The sequence below is a fragment of the Phocoena phocoena genome, chromosome X, assembly GCF_963924675.1.
Source record: "Phocoena phocoena chromosome X, mPhoPho1.1, whole genome shotgun sequence".
Lineage (NCBI taxonomy): Eukaryota > Metazoa > Chordata > Mammalia > Artiodactyla > Phocoenidae > Phocoena > Phocoena phocoena.
In genome coordinates, this window is record NC_089240.1 from 114,170,673 (window position 1) to 114,196,979 (window position 26,307).

Here is a 26,307-nt window from a genome sequence, read left to right on the forward strand (position 1 = left end):
AAGGATAAATTCTTTAGCTTGGCGTAGTGTAAAACCTAAGAAACAAAGAGGGGTTTGTGTCACTGCTCTTGTTGAAGGGTTTCTTGAGGTTCCCTAGCAAGGCCCTTGTCTTATATCATGGGAAGTCATCAGTAGCATTAAAAGGAGGGGGGAGGTCCAAGTGGGGCCATGGCGGGCTCCCATGATCATTACTTTCTCTAAGCTCAATCCTCCTAAGGGGGATTACAGGAGTGACAATGTTATTTTTTGTTACTGTAATGGCTCCCATTTAAGGAATAAATACCAATGTCTAATTCTGAGCCTCGGTGAGAGTACAGATATGTTGATGAATAGCATGTATATGATGTGGAACCATTTTGTAGCCCTAGTTTTAGATCCTCCTAAAACCTATCTTATAGTCAAAGGTGTTATCTGGCTTTTACAGATATGATTCGACTTATATCTACTTCCTTATAATAATGAACAATAATATAATAGCTTTCTAATAATAGCAGCTGACATTTATTGAATAATGCTTATGTACAGGGCAGTGTGCCAATGAATGTACAGTGCTTATTTCATTTATCTTCCCAACCAGCCTAAATCACAGGTACTATTATTATCCCCACTTAACAGATAAGGAAACTGGGGGCCAGAGAGGTTAAGTAACACAACTGAATAGTAACCCAGGTCTGTCTCTATTCCAAAGTCTTAAGTAATGAGCCACTTCACTTTCCCTGTCAATTACGGTAGAATATTCCTTTTCATAGCTTCTCAGTGGTATTTTCTCATTGTGGTATATGTCCTGGGATCATGCTATTATTTCTCGTTGCTTTTGATAAGACAGTGTTTGATACTAGAGCAAGCACTCGATGAATGAAAATGACTACTGCCAGTGTTACCATTTTTATTATTTCTCTGATTCTTTGTAGGTGAATACCATGGTGCATTTGTTTGTGAATCACTTTGGTCTTTGATATCACAGTTATGCCCCTACTCAGGGAAAGAGATGGAGTTGTTGGGACTCTCAGTTGATGGAACTTGAGATAGCTGGGGAGTAGAGGTTGAGTACTGGGGCCTAGGCCGAGTAGGCCCCATGGGAGGAACGGTAGACTTGAAAAAGCAACACGGTGGTTTTTGGCGATCTAATGGCCTTCAGAAACGGATACATCATCTTCACCCTGTCACTCTCCTGATAAATGTTTCTCTTATAGGGAAAAGAAAGACAGTCAGTGTACTCTACAGCAGCCATTTAGTTTCCTTTAATCCACAGCCCGTGGGAGAGGCAGAAGCCATTTTGTAAAAGGCCTGAGCATGCCATGCTGCCTTCGCCGAGTTTTCTCTCTCAACCTGTGCCTGACCTAATGGTCCGCTCCGCATTTCAGCCAGATCTCCCATTCTCCTCAAGCCACACCCCTGCCATAGGCAGATAACTTTTTCCCCCCTTCCTGCTTAGTTAGGTTGGTAAGGGATGGATTTCAGAGGATTGGAGGTGCTGCCAACTTAGCCACTGGGGTCTTAACCAGAGAAAAGTTACATGAAGGCTTTTGTGCCAGATGTGCCAGATGTTCTCAGAAAAAATAGAATTCTGTATCTTAAACCATATGTGCGTGATTATCTTAATATATATGTGCCTGCATCTTCAACCATATGCACCTGCTCTTTCGTTAGTTATCTCCTGCCCTGTTAAGTCGAATAGTTCACTAAACTTAGTACTAAGAACCAAACTCTGGACTTGAATGTTATTGAACAAGAGGCTCAAAACATTTGTTTGTGCGAGTAAGGAGCAGTACTACTGAGGAAAGTAAATATAGTTTATTAAGGTCTTAGGATTTACTATATAGCTACTTGGGCTAATTTACTAATGTTTATTCTTTTTGTCCTTGCCTATATTTGAAACTGTTAATGCTTCTTCCTTCCAGAAACTTATCACCTCCTCCCTTCTGTTTCTCCACCCCTCTCTCTGATAATTCTTTCCCTATCTGCCAAATGCTTTCCCTTGCTGAATGCATCCTACCTCATTCATGATTTCAAATATTCCTTCTACTCCCCAACTTCAGCTTCTCACCCGGGCATCGCTAGCTGATGACGGGACATCTCCACTTGCCTGTCTCTCCTGCCATCAGCTCATAGTTAGCATGTCAAACAGACCTGCTTATGGCTCTAAAACTATCCCGTCTTCTATATTCCCCATCTTTTTGTCACTCAGGATTGCACAGTGGACGTTATTCAGCTTTGATCCTGTCCTTCCATCTTCTTCTGAGGCCTATCCCTTTGCAATGTCCCTTACGTATGTTCCTTCAACTCAGTTTCTGCTGCCAGCACTTCAGTCCAGGTCCTGACTTCTGTGCTTTGGCCACTATAGCAACCTTCTTATGTAGTCTTCCAAGTGCTTCCCAAATTCCTACTCTCTACCCATACCAACTGCTAACTTTCTAAAAAAGGTGGTTTCATCATATCACTCCCCCACTCATAAGCCTTCAGAGACTCCCCAGTGCCTATGGAATCAAGTCCAAATTGCTCAGTCTGCCATTCTGAGCTCTCTAGGACCTGCTCCATGTGTCTGTATAAACATATTTCCCATCATTTCCCCACAGGAGCCCTGCCCTTCAGCCAGACCTCTCTCTCCCACCCCCTGAGTTTGTCTCCCCACTCCTGATGCCAACTCTTAGACCATCAGTTAACCAAAGGGAGAAGAGAGAGAGAGAGCCAGGGGGACCAGAGGCCTGGGGGAGGAGAGAAAATGAACTGAAAGCATGCCAGCAAGGGTGTGACTTGAGGGGGAGGATGTGACAGAAGGTGCTTTAAATGCTGTTATAATGATGAGAAGTTGCAGGAGGAAGGGGGAGAGAGCTGGACTCTGACCTTTAGCGGTTGATTAGCCTGAACCAGACCAAGATGTTTTTATTTAAATTGGCCTCAAGATTCCGGGAAGCCCTGCCGTATATTTAACCAGTCCCTCTCTGCCTTTGTGTCTGTGGAAGGGAGCCCACGCAGCTAGACAGTGGATAATGGGATTCCAGGGAGAATATCTAGTCTTTAATACAGCCATGACATTGGAAAATTGGGGGTCCCTCCTGTTGTATGTCTTGTAGGAGAACGTGCAAGATGTTTGGAGCAAAGTGCTCCTTTTTCTTAAAAGTTTACATGGTTATAGACATTGTAAATTCCATTTCATAGTGAAGTTTTTGAGCTATATGTTAGAAGTCTATTTAAAGTCTTCCTAGGTACTTTCATAAAAATTAGATTTGAAAAAGTGGTCATAGGATAGCCTGTCTGGTAGCTACTGATTAGACACATGACCCTGGGCAAGTCATGTAACCTTTTACGGTGTCAGTTTTCTTATCTGTAAAACGAAGGGATTAGACTAGATTATTTCCACTATTCCTTCTGAAAAAAGTCAGGAGAGAATTGTATAACTGAAAGGCAGGAAGTGGAATAATTCTGGCTGGGACGTCAGGGGGACTTCAGAATTGCTTTAATTTTTTTTTTTTTTTTTTGCTGCGCCGCATGCCATGCGGAACCTTAGTTCCCTGACCAGGGATCGAACCTGTGCCCCCTGAAGTGGAAGTGCAGAGTCTTAACCACTGGACCTGCAGGGAAGTCCCAAAATTGCTTTAAATTTTAGAAAACAGTTTCCGTAAGTGGTTAAAGTGCTGTATCACGTACCTACTGGTTAAATTGGTCACTCCATCTTATTGGTAAATGCCACTTCATCTTATTGGAGTCATTTCTGTTTGCTGCCAACAGTTTAATGTTTAGGACAGATTCCTAGCAATGGTTACCTCTGAATAGTGGTACTGACAATTTTGTGAAGAGATAGACTAACTTTGTGTTTCTGTTCGGATTTTTAACAATGAACGTGCGTTACTTTTATAATGTAAAAAACAGCTCATAAAAAGTTTTTGAGATAATTTTTTAAAAAGAATTAGGCTGGAGGAAAGAGATGCCATAAGATTGTTAGAAAGTAAGGAATGGTCATTCTGCTCTCTCCTCTCTTCAACTCTTTCTGTAATGTTTGGGTGGCTTAGTCTCGCTCCTGTCCTTGTGTATTTTCCAAGACCACTTTTGTTGATTTTTATCTTGTGTATGTGTTCATAAAAATATCTCCTATCAGAACCCCAAACCTAAGCAATTGAACATGTGCTCAGCACGATAGCGTTTTTTTGTTTGTTTGTTTGGTTGGTTGGTTGGTTGATTTTTGTTTTTGTTTTTGTTTTTTTCTAATAATGAGTATTGGTCAGTAGCTACAGTTGAAATGGACTGGGAGTGAAAGAGGAAACTTAACATTTATATCTGACCGAGTTTGGTAAATTCTTTGCAGCCCTATGATATTTTCCTTTCGGTAACAGTTCAGTTGCCTCTTGGACAGAGGAGAAAATTTGGTTTCTACATGTTAGCATCCTCTGGTGAGATCAAATTTCTTTTGATCTTATGCTTTCACATGAACTCTGAGAGGTGTGCTACTTCATAATTTTATCTTAATTCCCTTGGGTAAGAATTGAAAAGTCATAAATGAAGTTTATTTTAGACTAATCCTGATGATTGTTAATCCACTAAAAAAAAAAAAACCTTATCCTAGGTATCCTAAAGAGACACAAAATGGTGAACTTTGTGAGGGTGGAATCAAACTGAATCATGTCTTTGCCAGGTTTACTTAAAAATATGTGGTTATGAGAGTCTTTAACCATCTGCTGAAAAAACAATTCAGCAGGCCACAGACTGTCAAATAAGTTTCTGCAATATATTAGGGGGTCAATTTCTAAGAATTTTTTTAAAAAGTAGAAGACTCAAGTAAGCTAGATTTCTTTTTTTGTGGTCTTGGCTGGTAGTATTTCCTGAAGCTTGTGGATGAAAATTGGTGGACTGAACCACAGAATGATAACATTCAGAGTTCTCTGGGAGAGAACTGATATAATCAAATAAAATGGGCTTCGAGTATCTTAGCAAGTTCAGGACACTAAGAAGTGCCCCTGGGGAAGTAAATTTGACAAAAAGGAATCCAAGAGAACTGGATATTCTGTTGTTTTTTTTTAACATCTTTATTGGAGTATAATTGCTTTACAACGGTGTGTTAGTTCCTGCTTTATAACAAAGTGAATCAGCTATATGTATACATATATCCCCATATCTCCTCCCTCTTGCATCTCCCTCCCTCCCACCCTCCCTATCCCACCCCTCTAGGTGGTCACAAAGCACTGAGCTGATCTCCCTGTGCTATGCGACTGCTTCCCACTAGCTATCTATTTTATATTTGGTAGTGTATATATGTCAATGCCATTCTCTCACTTTGTCCCAGTTTGCCCTTCCCCATCCCCGTGTCCTCAAGTCCATACTCTACGTCTGTGTCTTTATTCCTGTCCTGAGAACTGGATAGTCTTAAAACAAATAATTTTACAAGAGAAAGCTGTATTAGTACATATAAAACACAGAATAATAGAATGTCTCCTTTGAACCTAGAACTGTATCAGTACCTTGAGTCAAGTGAGAAAGCCACACAAAAAAGTGAAATCAGACCAAATTTCTACAGTATTAAGGGGAAAATATTGTGTCAGATAGGGTCAGAAAATATAGTGCAAGAAGAGTTTTCAAAGTTCATACAAGAAGCGAGACAATCTTATTCTTTCAATGATATAGCATCTTCCTAATGTGTATTTCACAGTTTTAACAACCTCCTTTATAGGTGCTCTAGCTGTAAACACAATTTTAAAAGACATTTTATATGGAGACACACCAAAAAAATAAAATAAAATAAAATACTGGAAAAAAAAAGACATTTGAACATATTAAAATGATTTCAGCTGTTACAGTGTTCTGTTTACCTAAGAGGGCAAGTAAACCTTATCTTATATGTATCAGAATTGGAGTCCATTTTAGTTGTGAGAAGAAAATTCTCGAAGTTGAAAACTTAACTCGCACAAATATTCCATGTAAAGCTAAGGGCAAAGACCAAGGGAAAAGTCATTTGTCTTCTCAGGAGACAGAGTTGATTGGAAAAGCAGGGCTTCTTATTTTTCATGTCATCCTGTCCCACTGGTCACTTTACCAACACAAGAACAGTTTGTGATGACAAAGATGATAGAATGTTAAATTGGAGAAGAAAGTTAAGTTAGTTGAAAAATGCCATTGAAGTTGATTTATTCAAATTGTCTGTGTTGTTGCAGAGCAAGTTTCTCCCCGACTTCTGGAGAGCAGATGGAAAAAGGAAAATAGTTTATCTTTCAACAAGAGAAATGATGGCCCTGCTAAATTTAGACCCTTTGGCTTTAACTTGCAACATCTGGGAAAATACTTAAATCCGTTAATCATCTTGTTTGTAACCACCTAGAAGAGCCCAGGGTTCGGGATAGCCCTCTATATGAGTTTATGAAGGGCAAATATTACCAGGCTGATTTCATTTCCTTTAATAGAAGTTTAAAAGTCTTGTCAAGGAGAGGGAAACAACACGTATTTTCTCTCTGGAATCCAGCGAGGCTTTTTATTCATTGTGAAGGGCTTGCTAACAAGCTAGGAAGCCTTGGATTGAATTGAACTGCTCCTCAGGGTAGGGTCCAAAGAGGCTTTCGGGTGCATGTGCCCAAAATGAGTTAGTGCAGTGGCTCAGCACCCAGTCAGAGGGACAGAGCAAGTGATGCCCTTCCAGTGAGAGGTTCTCTCGCTGCATGTGAGAGAGCCTGGCTTGTGACAGTCTGTAATAGAGAAGGATTATTTTTGCTATTTGAAAAGATTCACTGCCATTCTCTTTCAGGAGCTGTCACCCTAGAGAATTTTAACTATTCAGCTGTTTTTTTATTTATACATATTCCATCTATATGGTCTTTTAAGGGGCGCTTCTTCTGTGGAAAGCTAGATGCAGCTGCCCTAAAAAATGTTTTTCAGTTACCTTGGATGGAGAAGTTAATACCGTGTTCATTAAATCTGCACTATATACTGAGTCTAACGCGATCATTTATATTTTGGAAAAGGATTGCAAGTGACCTTCAGAGATAGAGCAGGCGTTTACAGAAAGGGCTGTAACACCACTGCCACATCCTCTTCAAGGACAGTTGATCTGTTTTTATCTCTTTTACTTGTTTATACTTCCTGGCAAGATTTCCTTGGAGGAAAGAGTTCTTCATTTTAAAAAATAAAAATAAAATAAAAATCAATGAATCAGAGAAATGGTCCTGCCAAAATGGAATGAAGTTCAGGAAGGACAAGTGTTCGGGTACTGAGGTTTGGGGGAGCCATTAAATAACACCCCTACCTTTCCCTCCTCCATTGAAACCAATGGAGAAATAAGACACAGGAGCCAGCCAGAATTCTAAATAACAGCGTTATTCCTGAGGAAAGCTAGACTGGAGGGTATAACTTAGATGTGTGTTCATAAAAAGCTTCCAAATTGTTCACATGTTGACAGACCTCCACTATAGTTCTGTCATGGGGCAAAACCTACCCTTTAAGCACCATATGGCAGAGAACATACCAGATAAGGACATGGAAATAGGGGTGCAGAGGGTAGTAGAAAATATTTCTTTTAGGCTTTGCCCTTCTGAGGAAAGGAGTACAGACTCTCTCCTTTTTGTGGTGATATGAGTAGGGAATAAAAGGCTAGTGGGCTAGTCCGTAGAGCTGCGGGGAGAACCCAAGTCATTGACAGACTGAAAGGCCCATACTCTTCTTGCTGATATTCAAAGATGTCTTTAGTTGGCTATACAAATTTAAACCAGACCTGAATTAGCATATTTATTAAGATATGAGGCATTTTCTTTCTGTAAGTCAGATTTATATAAAGGATGGATACAAGGTATGGAATGATAGGATATGAAAACTGGAAGGGACCTTAGAGTTGGTTTTCAGTTTTTTCATTGCTTAGGTGAGGAAACAGCCCCAGTAAGGGGAAACGACTTACTCTGGACCACTTGTTTTGCCTGTTAGTTACAGCCAGGATTAGACCAGGGTCTTCCAAGTCCTAATTCACTGCTCCGCACACCCAACTGGTCTGCGTTCTGACATCAGGGAAAGTAGACTTAAACTAATGAAATTTGGAAATTCCATTAAACTTATGAACCTTTTAAGCTAGCATAACAAGACATGTCTATGAGGTGAGTATGTAAAATAGGTAGAAGAACCTCTAGTATTTTGGTTTACATTGGTGGGTTCTCAAGTTAGGCTACCTGGGTTCAAATCCTGGCTGTGTCATTTATTAGTTGTTTTGACCTGGACAAGTTGTTTATCCTCTCTGAGCCTCAGTGTGCTAATCTATAAAATGGATATAATAATAGCACCTACTTCACGGGGTGGTTATGAGGCTCAGATGAGAAGGATAGGTGTAAAATGCTCTGCTTAGCATAAGTGAGTTCCTGACACATAGGCACTGATTAATATTACCTATGATTATTATTTATCATCATCATCATTATTCTCATTTTACTTCTGGGAGACTTTAAAAACTTGACCTGTGAAGACAGTAAACTCTTAGTTTAGGATTTCATTCACCCCAGGTTATTCCTTTGTCCTAAACCTCTATTCTTTAGTTGTCTCAGGTTAGAAGTCTTGTAATCATCTGTTACTCTGTCTCATTTAGGCCTATGGTCTGTCTGTCACCAAGTCCTATCTTGGTGGTTCAAAATGTTTCTCAATTAACCCCTTCCTCAGGCCTAGATGCCTATTCTAACCTCCTAGCTTATTGTTCCTGACTACAGCTTCTTCTCCAGTCTATCCTATAATTCACTGCCAGACTGACCTTCCTGAGACACTGTTTGATCCTGTTTCCCCCAGCCTTGGAAGCTGTAATGAGCCTATTTTATGCTGAAGCAAGGCCAAGTTCTCCTGCCTGACCTTCAGTTCCCTCTAGATGATCTCTGTCCAATAGATATATAATGCCAGCCATACACAGCATTTCAAATTTTCTAGTAGCCACAGGTGACACTTTTAGTAATATACTTTATTTACCTAAAAGCATTCAAAACATTATCACTTCAACATGCAATCAATCGAAAAATAAATAATGAGATATCTTCATTCTTTTTTGTTGTCGTTCTAAGTCCTCAACATCCCATGTGCATTTTACATTTATATCACATCTCAAGTCAGACTAGCCATGGATCAGATAGTGCAACTCCAGACTGTGCCTCTCTGACTTACCCACTATCCCCCCAACAAACAAGACATACTCAAGTCTTACCTCCTCCTGGTCTGTTAAAACAAAATAGAGATGGTAATACCATGCCTATTTTATAGGATTGTCTTAGGCAAATGTGAAAATGCTTTGTAAGCTGTAAATCTCCATAAAAATGTATGGAAGTTATTATCAGGAGTAAAGGTTTTACTGACATGAGAGTAGGATATCTTTGGAGTTACTTGAAATAAAAGACTGTATGAAAGAAGGTCAACGAGCTGTCCTGAATTCATTTATGAAAAAATCAACTGCAAGCAATGAATGAAGAATATAAACATACTTTCTCCCACTAGAACTAATAATTATCTTTTTGGAAGAATTTTTCACATTAATAAGGTTCTCTAGATATTTAAATTACTCTGTAGGCCTTTTTTCCCCTTCAGCATTCTGAGGACTGGACTTAGGGGCATTAATTCTTCTCTTGAAGGAGCTAAACTGCTACCAAGAAGTTTATTGCTTTGGGTTGTAAATGTAGCCCATACACTGTGTAGTACTGAGATAGGAATACCATTCAAATTTCAAGTATTGTCTAATTCATTGCAAAGGATTGGAATTGACCTAAAAATTGAATGCCAGTGATTCAGGTGCAGAAACAATTTGTAAAATGTTTTCAATTCATGTTAGAAAAGAAATTTTAAAGAGCAGTCATTCTGACAGATTGATTAGTGACAATTAGGACACTATTTTAAACACAGATGGGTGCTTGCTTAGGTGGTACTCAAACCTTATCCCAACCCTTTACCAGATCAAGTAGTTCACTGATTTTTCTTTAGTCATGCCTTGAACTATCTTGTGGCTCTCAGGAGTTCAACACTCGCTGCATGTAACTCTGAGTGTACAGTGTAGAAGTTAGATTGGTAAATGAAGCCATTCTGGAAAAAAAAAAAGTCAACTTTGTAAAGTGGCTTCTGGGTGAAAGACCCCACCATTCACAGGCTTGCCCAAGCAAGAGAACTCAACCTAATGTATGACCCTTTTTCTCCCTCACCCATGCCCCTAATTAGCTACTAAATCCTTCTGACTCCACCTCTGAAATACTTCTTTAATCTGCAGCCTCCTCTCCATCCCCGCTGCCCTCGCTCAGGTTTTCATCACTTTTCTCATAAGCTATTGCAACATTCTCCAAACCAGTTTCCCTGCCTCAAGCTTCAGCTTCCCCTCCACCCCACAATTTATTCTCCAACTCCCAGCAGAACGATCTTGCTAAAATACAGATCTGATCATGCCACGCCCCTAATTAAAAACCTCAAGTCATTCCCAGGGCCAACAGATAAAATCCAGACTACTGAGTACAATGTACACAGCACGTTATAGTCAGAGCCCAGCTTATCAGCTTTGCCTCCTGCTGCGTACTCAGAGTGATGATAATCAAATTACTTGCGGTTCCCCAGGAAGCTCCGTCCTTTTATGAACTCTGTTCTCTTCCTTTGCCCTGCCCCCTCCACTCCTCACATCAGTGTGGGGATCCCATGATCTTCTCCTCATGCCATTAGACTTCTTCAAATGCCCCGTCTTCTGTGACAAGCCTTCCCTAACTCCCTGGTCATTTGTTCTTTCCATCTCCATAACTGCATTCCTTATTCCTTTGCGGCAGGAACTCCTCAAGGGCTAATTCCTATTGGTATCTCCAGCATGTAGCATTCTGCCCAGCATAGCATAGTTGGTCCATAAAAATTTGTTGGATAAATAAAGGAAAGAATTGATGCTATCCCTCTCCCTCACCCGCAGCTGTAGACCTTCTCTTCTACCCCAAATAAGAAAGCTAAGTTTTGAATTCAGTGTGATTTATAATCACCTGCTGATATTTCTAAGTATTTGATTAGGACAATTCAAATCATAATCCTTCCTTTTAACTAAAGTTTAGTTTGTCTAGTTCAGTAAGATTTTCCTTGGGTCACAAGGAATTATTCACATCCTCTACTTTTCCCAGCTACTGTAAGTCATATGTACAATCTGGCCAAAGGAATAATACATGGAAAGGTTCTGCCTTTAGATCCTTTGACTTACAGGATATGTTAGAAACACACACACACACACACACACACACACACACACACAGAGAAAACTCACATTTTCAAAAAATTAATTAATTTTATTTTTGACTGTGTTGGGTCTTCGTTGCTGCACCCAGGCTTTCTCTAGTTGCAGCGAGCGGGGGCTACTCTTCATTGCAGTGCACGGGCTTCTCATTGCGGTGGCTTCTCTTGTTGCGGAGCACAGGCTCTAGGCGCGCGGGCTTCAGTAGTTGTGGCTCGCGGGCTTAGTTGCTCCACAGCACGTGGGATCTTCCCGGACCAGGGCTTGAACCCGTGTCCCCTGCTTTGGCAGGCGGATTCTTAACCACTGCGCCACCAGGGAAATCCCTAAAAGCACATTTTTAATTTCACAGAATCCAGACTGTTGGACTGGAAAGGATCTTAACCAGGATCACCTTCACCTTATATGGTTATGGAGGTTACGTACTGTTCAAGCCTAGGGCGCCCCATTCTCATGGGTCACAATGTGAGTGGCTCTCCAGGGTTGCAACATGCACAGCCTTACACAGTATCCCTGTTTATCTAATCCTCTTCATTTTCAGATAATGAAACTTAGGTCCTAAGAGCCGACAGGTTTGCTCAAGGTCATGCATATACTTCATAGGAGGGTACAGGCAATGGGCCCCTTTTCTGCCTTTCAGTCACTCTGACCCAGATTGCTTTAGGAGGCTATGAAACTAGAAAAGATAGTGTTTGCTATAGTTGTGTGGATAATGGTCTTTAGCTGAACATGAAACTTCAGTCATTTCGTTTAGCTCTGCATTATTTGTGCTAGCTTTCCACCTCCAGCTCTACTGGTCTGGTTGGCATGACTTGAACCTTCAGCATATTACACTACTGCCCACAGGGCTACCAAGACTCAGGTGCCTGTTTGTCCCACAAAGTTGCCAGGCTGTGCTGTCTACTGTCTCCTCTGCTGGCCTATTCCTCTGTGACCTACTGTTAGCTGCCATCTTCTTTTGGCTTCTCTTCTTGGCGTTTTGTGCTGCTTTGTCTTTATAGCCACATTGCTGACTAGTCAACGTGGTCCTTTCCTTCTGTTCTACAAATGATTCAATCAGAGCATGTTGGCTGTTGACCTTGGGTCTTTGGTTCTTTGCTGCTGTTCATAGCTGCTGGGGGTGCCTAGGCGATGCTGCCTCTTTGTCAAAACTTTTTGTTTCTTTTCTTTCTCCCCTATTCTAGATTTGCGCCTTTCTGAATGCTTAAAGATGCCAGAAGGATTGTCTCCACATAGTTGTGGCTCCATTCCTATAATTCCACCTATACTCTTGTTTAAAGTGAAAATATTGTTTGGGAGAAAATACTCTTGGTTAGAAAAGTTCATGTAAATCAGACACTCAATAGCTAATTGTCTCTATCAAGGACGATGCATTTAAAAAATTACTCCTTCCTCTGCCCCGTGCTCTGTGCTCATCCTCAGTGTCAAACTAAGGTAAATACTGAGGTGTTTCGGTAGGTTTGATTGAGCCTGAATAGCAAATTAGGCTTCTTGAGCCAAAGCCCTCCAGCGATAATGGACTGAATGCATTGTTTGCATCTTTGCTCTTGATCATTAAGGCTGGCAGATCTTTCTGAAACTAATGGCCTGCTTTTGTTCCACTTGATCAGTCCAGATATAGAATAGAATTAGGTTAAGGAATTATTAACTTGTTAGAGGTTTGATACTTGCTATTTGGTGGTTGTTTGCACTTTATATATTGTTCATTGTATAATTGGGAATTTCTTTGTAAATGTTTGGTTTGCAGGCTGGTTGGAAGGAAAATCACGCAACATTCATGAGTGAACTAAAAAATCTTCAGGCTTCTGGACTGACTACTCTTGGTCAGGCTCTAAGATCCTCATTTGATTTGTTAAATCTCAATAGATTAATATCTGGAATAGACAACTATGGACAGGTAAAAAATAATTTGAGTGAGTACAGCTAATTTATTTTGGTGACTTGGGGTAAGAATTTAAAATTGGGCATGGCTACCAAGTTTTCTGCTCTTTTTTATAACGTCCAAAAGGAGGTCCATGTATCTTTTAAATACATACTTTAGCAAAAATCGTTTTGGGGGAGTCTTTTATGTGGCTTGACCACAAAATATTTAAAATTGCCTACGCATCAGATCATCAGCTATCATGGGATGAATACATTGCTGAGAATATTGGAACAAGACAATTGAAGAGAAACTTTCAGAGCCCTTAAGTCCCTCATCCCTCTCAATTCAACGACAAAGCTCTAGTATAAGAGGAAGGCAGAATAGCATTTGCTGATGTTATCATTACACTTTCCCACTGTAAAAACTCTGCTCACAATAACCAGTCACTGGCCAGGTTGCAGAGCATAAGTCATTAATGTCCCCCTCACTGTGCCAGGATTCTGAATGATACCCGGGTATGGAGGATGCTGCCATTATAATCCCTTTAATATCTTTCTTTTATGATTACTTGGAAAGCAGAGGGAGAGGGGGATTTGGATGTTATAGTTTGGGGAGTTCCTGAATTATAAGAATTCCTCAGTTTATTCTGAATGTTACCTCTGCAGGGATTGTTATTTTGATTCCCACCCACTTCAGTCCCTAATCTTTTCCTTCTTATTTATCCAGGAAAATTTTATCACACACTTGAAAGATCACAGGCGAGGCAAATGTAAAAGTTGAAATACAATGGAGGCAAATGTAAAAGTTGAAATACAATGCTATTACTTTACACAGCTCTAATACTTTTTAAATGTATTTTAGGGGAGAAATCCATTTTTTTTAGAACCATCTATTTTAATTACCATCACAGATGGAAACAAGTTAACAAGTACTGCTGGTGTTCAAGAAGAGGTGAGATTTCTTTTTTTCAAATTTCATTTAAATGGCAGAGAACATGCAGCTATTTCAGTTAAGAATAAGTTTGAGCAAACGTTCCATCTTGGTAATCCTTGAAAGATTGCCTCATTTTATTGAGGACATCAAAGGAAAGTGAACTCCATAACCCTTGAACTGATTCATTTTTGTGTGGCTTGTTATGATGAAACTTTTCCAATTTTGCCTTATCAGCTTCATCTGCCTTTGAATTCTCCTCTGCCTGGAAGTGAACTAACCAAAGAACCTTTTCGTTGGGATCAAAGGTTATTTGCCCTGGTGTTGCGTTTGCCTGGATTGGCTTCTACTGAACCAGAGCAGCTAGGGAGTGTACCAACTGATGAGTCTGCCATTACCCAGATGTGTGAAGTCACAGGAGGTATTGGCAATATTTACTATTTCTAAAGGACAAATTCAGGCCAGCAGAGTACCATTTTTCTTAAATGCCACATCCAGTCTTTACTTCTTTTCCTTCCGAATCTTTCAACGCTGCTGCTTAAGCTCATCATTGGTGTGATGTCTGCTGCCAGTGTACTTTTGATTATTTCAAGTTGTATTTTAGGATTTCAGATGCTTGTATTGTTAAGTAGTGTTTTATTTGATCAAACTTGTACTATTTGTTTTTCCTTCTGGTATAGGTCGCTCCTACTGTGTTAGAACACAGAGAATGTTGAATCAATGTTTAGAATCTTTAGTTCAAAAAGTTCAGAGTGGTGTAGTTATTAACTTTGAAAAAACGGGACCAGATCCACTTCCTATTGGAGAAGGTATGGTAGATAACCTTTTTTTTTTTAACCTTAAAGTGTTATATAGGAGAGTGATCTGAAGTTGAGAAAACATTGAACTAATCGCAGTAGACGCGGTCTTCACTAGCCACACACAATCAAGTGGTTACAAACATCCATCCAAACAACTACCATTCATTCATTGCCTGTGGATACATTTCAGGTAGCCAAATTCTAGCTTTAATTCAATGTCAAATATTCCTCAGAAAATTCTCCCTTTTCCCTACCCATTTCATATTCCAGGTCCCAGTCTTGGGATGACGCTGAATTCTTCACTTCTCTATTCATGAAATATCTGGAGATTGACTACAGAGTGCCATTTAACCAGCCATCTGCTTTTGGTCTTGTGAGCGCCAAACGTGCCAAGCTATCTTGATGAGATCTGTGAATGTTTAGCCAGGAACTGCTAATATCCTATAAGATCCTACACCAGTATTTTCCTGGCCACCTTTTAACTGCAGAACCTTTTCTCTTCAAATGAGATTTTATGGAAACTTCAACATCTCAAAATATGAAAGCAGAGCTACTTTTGTATTGGGAAAGGGAATCATACCCCATTGCACGGCTTCCTCAGAGCTCTGTTCCAGGCCATCGCTTCTCCTCATTCCTGTTGGTTCACACACACACATACATACATATGTGTACCTAGACTCCATCATCACCACAGTGCTTGCCTGATCTGATCCATACATTTTAATCGCTGTGGCCACAATTAGTGGTAGCTGCCTGGAGAAGCAAAGGGAGTAAGTGCAAAGGGGCAGAAAGACCCACATTTCTTGCTGAAGCAGTGGATCCTGTGGTTCCTGACCTTTTTGCTATTTAGTCCCCAGAACCCTTTGAGAAGCTATTAGAAAAAATAGAGACCCCTCTCCCCAGGAAAATGGACATGGGCAACACATACACACATAATTTTGTGTTTCATTTCAGGGGTTCTTGGACTCCAATTTAAAAACACCTGCTGTAGGGACTTCCCTGGCAGTTCAGTGGTTAAGACCCCGGGCTTTCACTGCCAAGGGCTCAGGTTCTATCCCTGGTCAGGGAACTTAGATCCCACATGCCACGTGGCCAAATAAAAAAAAAACACAAAAAAAACCAAAACCAAAAAACCAACAACAAAACACCTGCTGTAGAAGACTGAGGCTTCACAGCCCATTTTAAAGTAATTAAATTAGTTGTAAAGGAAGGACATGTTATATTGGTAACGATTGACCACTCAGGTCTATAATTTTGTGTTCATTACCTTCATGTGAACGGGGAACTTTCCTACTGAAAACCAATTAGATGGTGTCACGTAAATAGCTCAGACATTCTTTCTAGCTCCATTTCCCCTCTGTCCAGGGTTCTTAACCTTTGAGATTCTGATGAAAGCTAAGAACTTTCTCCTCAGAAAAATGCACATCCCCAGAATTGTGAGCTCAACTTTAGAGGGGGTGTCTTGGTCCCCTGAAGCACTACATGTATTCTCTAGAGCTCCATGGGCCGCAGTAAATCCCCTGCTCTAAAGTAATTACTTGTTTAAAGTAATGCTTAAGTAAATCAAATGATATTGAAGAAAAAAATGAGACTCAAATCACTAACACATATCTTTTACAAATATAATTTAGACTAATAAATCATCCCATTAAAGGTTATGTAGCTCTGTCTTGCCCCGTTTTCCAGGGGCAAATGAAATATGCCAGTTCAAATAATTAAAATGCATTCAGGATATATTATTCAGCATTATACGATGCCCAGTTTCCATGGGATTTTAATGATGGGATGGGCAAACTATAATGAATTAGTCCACATAAACGTGATGCATTTGCTTTGTGTTCCCTCCCCAACTATATACATAGATTGTGTTGTCAGCATTCCTTCTACCTTTTGGTGAATTTGCCTTTGTGGTCATTGGGTCTAACTGTTTAGTAAAGAATACTTTTTTTCATCTGTTGGAAATAGAAAATCTAAATAGAATTTATGACCTATTTTGTCAGATTCAAAAATGTAAAACTATACCAGGGAATGAAAAATTTCATTTGCCTAATTTGGAAAAATAACTGTTGTGGTTTAGTGTGTTTAATTTATGTGTCCAAATCTCAGAAAATTTAAAACTAACTTTGTAACAGTTTTCCGTATAACTACATATTTTGGTTGTAATTAAGGACTTGGGGGGGGCAGGATGTTGGATTAGAGGGGATGGATTAGATGATGGAAAGAGTTGCTAGAGAGAACATTCAGAAATCCTAGTAGAGTCACTTTTTACTTCCATCTTTCATGAATCACTGTTTTGGTTTTGTTTTGTACTTTGCTTTTAACTGAAAAATCTGTACAAGAAGATCAGAGGCTGTGAAAGGAAATTCATGCCTTAGTCTGTCTTTTGTTTAACTTTTAGATGGACTTATGGATTCATCCAGGCCAAGCAATTCATTTGCTGCTCAACCATGGCATAGCTGTCATAAGCTCATTTATGTGCGACCTAACTCTAAGACTGGTGTTCCTGTTGGACATTGGCCAATTCCAGAATCTTTTTGGCCAGATCAGAATTTACCTTCACTAGTAAGTGTCATAAAACAAAAAGGTAAACATCATTCTGGATTTTCAATTAGTGGATTGCAGAGAACCTTTTAAAATAGCTTGGAAGCTTTTAAGTTGTGCTTTCTATTTCTTACTGGAAAGTCTAGCTTGTACCTAAAAGCAAGAGAGGACCTCCTTTCTGTTCTGGCATTCTTTCTTTCAGTTGCCTTTGCCACTTGACCTGCCCTCTTCAGATGTTAAAATATTGTTATTTTTGATGCTATTGCAATCTGTGACTTGGTTTTTATTTCAGGGCCAGAGCCGCTGACTTGATTTACCTGGTAAACACAATCTCTAAAAAGGGCAGGCATTGGTTTTCATGTACATCCCCTGGAAATTAGAACTTAGTTTGCACCTTGTATAGGTTCTAGAAACATATTCAAAGCAGAGGTCATTCTACTTCCTCCGAGGGAGCCATTAGACATGTAGTGGGACTTTGTGGGCCTACTTCTCAGGTTTTTGTAATCAGTGGACTTGAGTTCCTTGGCAATGCACCTTTCAACAATGGGTAATTAAGCAATATTTTTTAAATGATCTCTAAGCAAGGGTTTATCTTTTTGTTTACTGTATTTGGTGGAAGAGGGTTTGATATTGTAGTGGCTCCTAGCACCACATGTATTGGCTTGGGAGGGGGAAAGGCGCGGTATCTAGTAATAAGGGAGACCATATGAAACCCACTCTCCCTTTCATCGTCCTCCCTCCCCGCAGCCAATATAAAAAGGCCAGAGTAATCCTTGAGGGACGGAGGGGGCACAAAAAGGTCACTGCTCTTCCAGCACCTTCTTGGTTCAGCTAATCTATAGTCTATCTAGGTTTTAGACATTTCTGACATGAACTGCAGTTTCTCCTGGATTGCTATTTTGAGGCTCCTGCATTTTTTTCAAAGGTGGCCACAAAAGGCCTGAATGTACTACTGAAGAGCCATCTTCAGCCCCTGCCGTGGGTGAGGCTCTGTCTCCTAATCCTGTCCCTTGGGGCACCAAGGTGGCACGCTTGTCAAACCTCAGGGCCCAGTTACTCTCAGCCCCTTCAAACCCCAGACTGAATGTTTTTGTTACAAATTTGCTTCATTATTGCTGGTGACAGGGTTTCACTCATGTCTCTTTTTTTATGAAGTTCTATTTTTAAAAATTAATTTATTTTATTTTTGGCTGCGTTGGGTCTTCGTTGCTGCGCGCGGGCTTTCTCTAGTTGCAGCGAGCGGGGGCTACTCTTCCTTGTGGTGCGTGGCCTTCTCATTGCGGTGGCTTCTCTTGTTGCGGAGCACGGGCTCTAGGTGTGCAGGCTCAGTAGTTGTGGCACGTGGGCTCAGTAGTTGTGGCTCGTGGGCTCTAGAGTGCAGGCTCAGTAGTTGTGGTGCACGGACTTAGTTGCTCCGCAGCATGTGGGATCTTCCCAGACCGGGGCTCAAACCCATGTCGCCTGCACTGGCAGGCAGATTCTTAACGACTGCGCCACCAGGGAAGTCCCCACTCATGTTTTTTCATAGATTTAAATCTAATAAGCCAGATATATTTTGCAAGTTTGATTAAAATAAAAAACTTTTTAAAAACCAGAAAGAAGGAATTTTAGGAAACTCACACATAGCTCGTAGCTTCAGCTTTAAAAGCACATTGGAAGGCTATTTTTCTCAGCTTCCAAAACATCTTTTAGGTTTGTAAATCATAAAGCCAAATGAGCATGTTTTTCCCTTTTATGAAGGAAACAGGTGTTTTGTCGTATTCACATCAGCCTTACAGATCTCTCAGCAAGAGTAGGTAGAGCTACATCTCACTCTTGACCCTGGAACTTGTCCTAAATCTTTTTCTCTCCATTCGCCCTTGCTGCCACCATTTCTCTCTCTGGTGCTCTCCATCTCCACAAGCTAAATTCATTAATAACATGGCTGCTCCATCAATCTGCTCTGGTACCCCAGGTACACGGGCCTTTCAGCCCAGCCAAAAGCATCCCCAGCTCTAGCTGTTCAAGGAAGTGTGTGGGTGTGAGAAATGTTATAAAAATTCAGCTGCAAAGAAAATTTCACCCAGGCTCTGGAGTTGTGACGGGCTCCTTTTCAGTCTCTATCTTGCCTTTTCCATGCCTTTACAGTTGTTCACCTTGCTGGTTAGTAGCTCCAGCTCTGTCATTACCGCATTAGAAAACTTCATGGATTTCTTCTTGCCTAGCGGTGTCTGGCCTGTCTGAAACCTCATGGTACAAAGGAGTGAAGGGCAGGTAGTCCTTGGAGGTTGCAAAAGTGGATCTGAATTTCAGAGTTCTTAATATTCAAAGCAGTTTTATTTTTTACTTCCCTGAAACCGTAGTTATGAGTGTTATAATTTACCTTTCTCAATTCATCTTTCTCAAAACAGTAGTCTGTATCTCAGCGATGGTTTAACAAAACATAAAAGGGTTGCAGAATTATCAGAAATGTAAACTCTCTTAATAACAGATTATATTTTCCCCTCTTGTTTTTTAGCCTCCACGAACATCTCATCCTGTTGTGAGGTTCTCCTGTGTAGATTGTGAGCCAATGGTAATAGACAAACTTCCCTTTGACAAATATGAACTTGAACCTTCACCCTTAACTCAGTACATCCTGGAACGAAAGTCTCCCCATACCTGCTGGCAGGTACTTATCCTTTGTTGTCAGCCAAATGTCTGGAACCACTCTGAGATCTTTGAATTGTTTTAAGAAGTTTCAAAGGTTAATCTGGGAATAGTCGAGCTGAGTCTGTTGATAATGTTTCTCACAAATGCTGTCAAATAAGCAACAAGGCCAAGCAAATAATTTCAGACTGATATGAATCACTAGCCTACCGTACACTGCCATTTAAGGAAGTATGATCTGATGAAACCTATGTATTTGAGGATTTGGAAGACTCCCCGAAAGCCTATCCAGGGACCCCAGGTTAAGAATCCCTTACCTAGGGATTTCCCTGGTGGTCCAGCGGTAAAGAATCTGCCTTCCAATGCAGGGGACGCGGGTTCAATCCCTGGTCGGGGAACTAAGATCCCACATGCCGTGGGGCAGCTAAGCCCGTGAGCCACAACTACTGAGCTCGTGTGCCTCAATGAGAGAGCCCGCGTGCCGCAAACTACAGAACCCATGTGCCCTGGAGCCTGTATGCCACAACTAGAGAGAAGCCTGTGCACCGTAACAAAAAGATCCCTCATGCCTCAACAAAGATCCCGTGTGCCACAACTAAGACCCAACGCAGCCAAAAAACATAAGGAAAATAAATAAATTTTTAAAAAAGAATCCCTAACCTAAATGATGTAATTCTATTCAGCTATGGATTCTTCAGCTGAAGCAATGTTCTCAGTCTTCATTGTGAACTTGACAGATTGGAAGTACAAGATTTTTTTCTTAATTTAAAAAAATATTTAAAAATTTAATTTTTAAAATTGGGATGCAGAACCTTAGTTTCCTGACCAGGGATCGAACCCGTGCCCCCTGCAGTGGAAGTGCGGAGCCCTAGCCACTGGACCGCCAGGGAATTCCCAGTACAAGATATTTTTGACCAATAAATAAATAAATAAATAAGCCTGAAACTACTTTATGTATTTGTGTAATGTGATCAAACCCTTCTTCCTGTAGTACGAGCCACATTGGTGAGTGTAGTGTGGATTTTCCTTGGATGAAGCAAATGCACAGGCAAATGCACATACACTGGCTCTTCCAAGGGTTATACTTCAGCCAGAAGGGCTTGCTGATTTGTTAGTAGACTCACCTTTGGATTTTAATCTGTGAAAATCCGGGCGTGGCAGTCACAGCCTTTTTAGTTGAATATAATAAGGAAGCCCTACACTGTAAGGATATTTGTTCCGTTTCTAAACTACAGCACCGTATAGCAATCAGTAATTGTTAGGTTCTACTTACGCAAAAAACACTTTCAGACTGCCATCTGTTTCATCCTAAAATGCGAAATCATTGCTACTAGTTGCCTTTAAGCTACTTGAATTCTCCAAAGATGCTAAAACAGGGTAGAAAAAAAAGCAACAGGCATAAAGCAAGGATGGAAAAGTGCAAGAAACAGAATGATCTCATAAATATAATATTGAGCGAAAGAAGCCAGACATAAAAGATCGCATATCATATGATTCGACTTTATATAGTTCAAAAAGAGGTAAGACTGCCTGACTCTGTTAAAAGTCGGGACAGTGATTTCTCTTGGGGGTACAGAGTAGTGACCAGAAAAAGACACGAGGGGGTTTCTGGTTAGGTTCTATTTCTTGATCTGGATGACACACGTGCATTCATTTTTGAACATTCATTGAACTGTATACTTATAATTCATGCACTTTTTTGAACGTATGTTTATATTTCAATAAAATACACCAAAAATGTGCTAGAAATGTAGAGATAGGGATGATAGGATGCTAAGTTAAAATCAAGACAGAGGCTTGAATTTATGAATTGAAAAACATTTTGGAATAAAAGCAAATAAAATTATAAATTATACTTCCTCCCTAAATGAAACCCTCTTTTCTATATGGCACCTTCCTTGTAAATCTCCAAAGGAACTTAAGAAATCCTTAAGATCCCTGCAGCACCCCTCAAATATGCCATATGTCTTTCTCTTGCATCTTACGTTACTTTGGTTTAGAGTAGTTTAATGCGATGAATTAGTGGGAGTGAAAAAGAATAAGATGAACCAGGAGCTGGGAAATTTGGCAAAATCATAATGGAGACTGGATTCTAACCCTAGCTCTGCTACCAGCTATGTGGTCTGGGATCAGACACTTTTTTCTCTAGACTAGATGGTCTCTAATGATCCCTTTGAACCCCCAAATTCTATGAATTTGCAGGTGATAAGAAATTTGGAAAAACTCAGGGGGCTTATGGGAAGGAAGGAAGGTATGAAGGTGGGAAGGGAGGGAGTAAAGACAGAAAGGGAGTGAGAAAGGAACAAAAAAACAGTGCTTTGGGGCTTCCCTGGTGGTGCAGTGGTTGAGAATCCGCCTGCCGATGCAGGGGACACGGGTTCGTGCCCCGGTCCGGGAAGATCCCACGTGCCACTGAGCGACTGGGCCCGTGAGCCATGGCCGCTGAGCCTGCGTGTCCGGAGCCTGTGCTCCACAACGGGAGAGGCCACAACGGTGAGAGGCCCGCGTACCGCAAAAAAAAAACCAGTGCTTTTCCTTTCGGGGAAATTACAGGTCTGATCCTTGCTGGCCGTAACTTTTTTATCCTTTATGATGATTTTCCCCCTTTTCTATTATACACACTTAGGAAACTGGAGGAAATCCAACATGTTTTATTACAATTATCTGTTTCTATTAAGGTTCTGATTAAGACATGAAATCTAGTAGGTGAGTCATGTTTTAGCACACTCCATTTTTTTTGTGGAGGCATCCATTGCATAGCAAGAATTTAGTGAACTGGTAGGTGATATGGCTGGTACCAAGAATTAGCAAAGTAAGTGGGTTCTGTTCACCATCAGGGTTTGACTCTTGTCTTAAATAATCCTGCTGAAGGGCTTTAGGAAAGGTAAAGGTCTAGGTCCCTAGAAGTACATACGGATGCCCTGATTTGGGCCAAAGAGTAAACATGGAGCACAAAGAAAACATGATAGCCAGAGGACTCCAGAAGAGCATCTCAGGTCTATGGAACCTGACAATACAATACATATCAAATCAGGAATATCATTAAGGAATAAGATGTTAGTCATATGGAATAAAGATTAATGTTTTCATTTTTATTGAATGTTTGCTCCACCAGGATCATTTACAAGAGAAAGTGCTTTCCAGATTGAACCAAAGCATCTCCTTGCTCAATATAATTGCATCAAAATAATTATCACCAATGCCTGGCTTGTAACAGACTCCTCAATAAATATTTATTGGATGAAAAATGAATAAATGGGTAGGGGAATGGGGCATAAAAGGGAAGTAGAGCAAAACTTAATAGTAGTACACAGGAGTGTTAGCATAATCCTTTAAATGGGCTTTGTTTTTGTGATTGCATGCTTCAGGCATAGGGGCACGTTCCATTTTCCTAACAGTCTCCACTCTGGTCACCACTTGTTCTTTTGAGAAGTCAATTTGTTTTAATGGCTGGTATCACTTAGTGGTATTTCAGCCTTATTTTCCATCGTGCTAACCAAGTAAATATTTGGGTATTGTTGATGCAGCCTGTGGTCTCTGAATCGTTATTGCATAGTACGGTTTCATTTCTTAACGCAATTTGCAGAAGAATTGCAATCTGAACATTCTTCTTTAGTATGATATGTTTTGACATAAATACAGTGAGAGCACTATTCCCATTTTTAAATTACAATTAAATTGTGCCAGAGATGTCGGTGTGGAATGTTGCTGTGTTTAGTTTTACATAAAATCCTTATTGTCATAACTGTACATTACTTCACCGTCTTCTCAGGTATTTGTTACTAGCAGTGGAAAATACAATGAACTTGGATATCCATTTGGTTATTTAAAAGCCAGTACGACTTTAACTTGTGTAAACCTCTTTGTGATGCCGTACAACTACCCAGTTTTACTCCCTCTTTTAGGTAAGTCAAGTATGTGCCATTTAGTCATCTTTGAAATACAACAAAAAAGAAAAATCGACAATGAACTAAGCATTTTAAATGTAGTCAAAGAGTAATGGATATCAGGATATATAAAAGTCTAGAAACTGATCTGGAAGGATAGAATTTGCATCCTGTTTTCTGTTTTGTTCATTTTCCTTTCGTTGTTTTTACATCAAACAGAAGAGACTCTTCACCTTGGGGGGCGTGATTCTTATGCTGCTCTTTGGGTTGCAAGCTCCAATGCTGTCAGCCCTCTTCTCTCCAGTTTTAAGTGCACTTGGCTTTTGGTAAACTAGTTTGGACCCCCCAAAGTTGATTGGGGTTAACACTTCAAGAATCTGATGGTTTTCTTCAGAAAATAGGGCTTCCGTGGGGCTGTTGGCTTGCACTAAGTTCCTCCACAAAAGAATATTGAATGCTCTTGAGGCGTGTGTTTTAGGCAGAGTAGCAAGTTAAGGAAATAGATACAAGAGTGAATTCTGCAATAACTGCAGTTGTAGAAGCTGTGGTTTCCATGGCAAGATTCTAAAAGGAACAACTCCAGAAGCTGTTACTCAGACATCACTGAAAATGTGTGTGATTTTTTTTTTCTCATTTAAAGAGCCACATCTGTTTAGAGTAATACAGTACCACACGGTATCTTTCTCTTTGTAAAGTTGTGAACATTTTTAGTTGCTGAGGTTTCTTAATTTTTGCAAAAAGGATCAAACCTTTACTAAGTTTTAATATAGTCATTGAAAGCATAGATTTTTATTGCTATCAATATTATATGTATTAAATGTCCTGAAAAAGCAATTCTTTTGAATGTTGCAAGTTAAGAAGGTTAAGAGTGGGTCATCATAAAAGATTGTTTTAGATAGCCTATCTACTTTATTTCTTAGTCATATCTAAAAATATCTTCTAACAGGTGATTTTCACTTATATAGAATATATGTTATGTCTTTGAGATTAATAAGACTGCCAATAAAAAAGTACCTGTATCTTGTGGATTTATTTACCCTGTTTTCTTAAATGTACCTTTATGATCTCAAGTTTTCACAACTAAAAAGTGAAGGATCAAACTAGCTAATCTTCACTTAGACTGTTAATAGTATTATTTTTCTATTTTTAAAGTACACTTTTTATTTTGAGATAATTGTAGATTCACATGCGGTTGTAAGAAATAAGAGAGAGATGATACCAAAATCGCAGACAACAGAGGCAAAAATAAACACATGGGACTACATCAAACTTAAAGATTTTTGTGCATCAAAGGATACAATAGAGAGAAAAGGCAACGTATGAAATGGGGAAAAGTTTGCAAATCTTATATCTGGTCATTTTGGCTAGGGGCTCTATCCACCCCTGCCTAGAGCATCATTATCCCTTTGCAAACATCCCAAACCAGAAACCCCAGAGGCATCTTTGATTCCTCCCCCTTCTCTGACCCCACACATCCACTTGAGGGCCACCCCATCCTTGACTCAGTTCCCATTCTTCCCTTTGGCTTCAAATATCCATTTCTAGGCTTCTCTATAACCTGTATCTTCCAAGGAGCATAGGGTTTTCACACCCTTCGAGGCTGAGGTTCTTGTGCCCCTGAATCCCAAACTTGGGTTTCATGTTGAGGTTCTGAAATAGCTTCCACCAATACTTCCACCATTACTTCAATTTCTGGATTGTGTAGCCTCCATGGTAATTAGCAGTCTGAACTGTAGGGCATAGCTGCCCTGATAATGAGTCCTGGCTCTGCTGTTTGCTAGCTTTGTGACCCTGGATAAGATACTTAACCTCTCTGTGCCTCAGCTATTTCATCTGTAAAGTGGGAATAATAATAGTACTTACCTCAAAAGGATTTAGTTGGGATTAAATGAATTAATAGAATTAAATTGCATCAAACTCACCTGGCAAACAGTAAGTGCTATTGTCTGATTAATAATACTATTGTCATTATTAATATCTAGGTTACCTTAGTAGGTCTTGAAGGCACTGTTATTCCATACTAAGGATATAATATAAAGATATAGGACAGGGCTTCCCTGGTGGCGCAGTGGTTGGGAGTCCGCCTGCCGATGCAGGAGACACGGGTTCGTGCCCCGGTCCGGGAAGATTCCACATGCCGTGGAGCGGCTGGGCCCGTGAGCCATGGCCGCTGAGCCTGCGCGTCCGGAGCCTGTCCTCCACAACGGGAGAGGCCACAACAGTGAGAGGCCTGCGTACCGCAAAAAAAAAAAAAAAAAAAAGATATAGGACAGTTTTGCAGTTTTAGTAGGCAGGGCATTTAGTAAAAAGTCATGAAGTTAAGTCACACACACTGTATGATGTCTGGAACATCACTATAGTACTGCAGAGTACAATAACTGTCCATAAAAGTGACCCCTTTATTAATTCCTCTTTATTAATTCAAGATTTCCATGAAAAGTAGTCAAGAAAAGTTTATTTAAGCATTAAAATTTAGCTGGC

The 26,307-nt window shown here is 40.2% G+C and overlaps 1 protein-coding gene across 4 annotated transcripts in view; it reads left to right on the forward strand.

Annotated features, from left to right (window-relative positions):
- The window catches only part of INTS6L (integrator complex subunit 6 like), a 49,279-nt gene that overhangs the window by 8,899 nt on the left and 14,073 nt on the right, over positions 1-26,307 (forward strand). For 3 of the 4 annotated variants that reach the window (XM_065900339.1, XM_065900340.1, XM_065900341.1), the window contains exons 3-9: positions 12,924-13,073; positions 13,902-13,991; positions 14,208-14,391; positions 14,651-14,779; positions 17,169-17,332; positions 19,809-19,961; positions 23,712-23,844. In XM_065900339.1, the coding sequence (XP_065756411.1) occupies positions 12,924-13,073; positions 13,902-13,991; positions 14,208-14,391; positions 14,651-14,779; positions 17,169-17,332; positions 19,809-19,961; positions 23,712-23,844 (1,003 nt within the window). The remainder of the gene's footprint in view (positions 1-12,923; positions 13,074-13,901; positions 13,992-14,207; positions 14,392-14,650; positions 14,780-17,168; positions 17,333-19,808; positions 19,962-23,711; positions 23,845-26,307) is intronic. The other variant, XM_065900343.1, reaches the window with a different exon arrangement.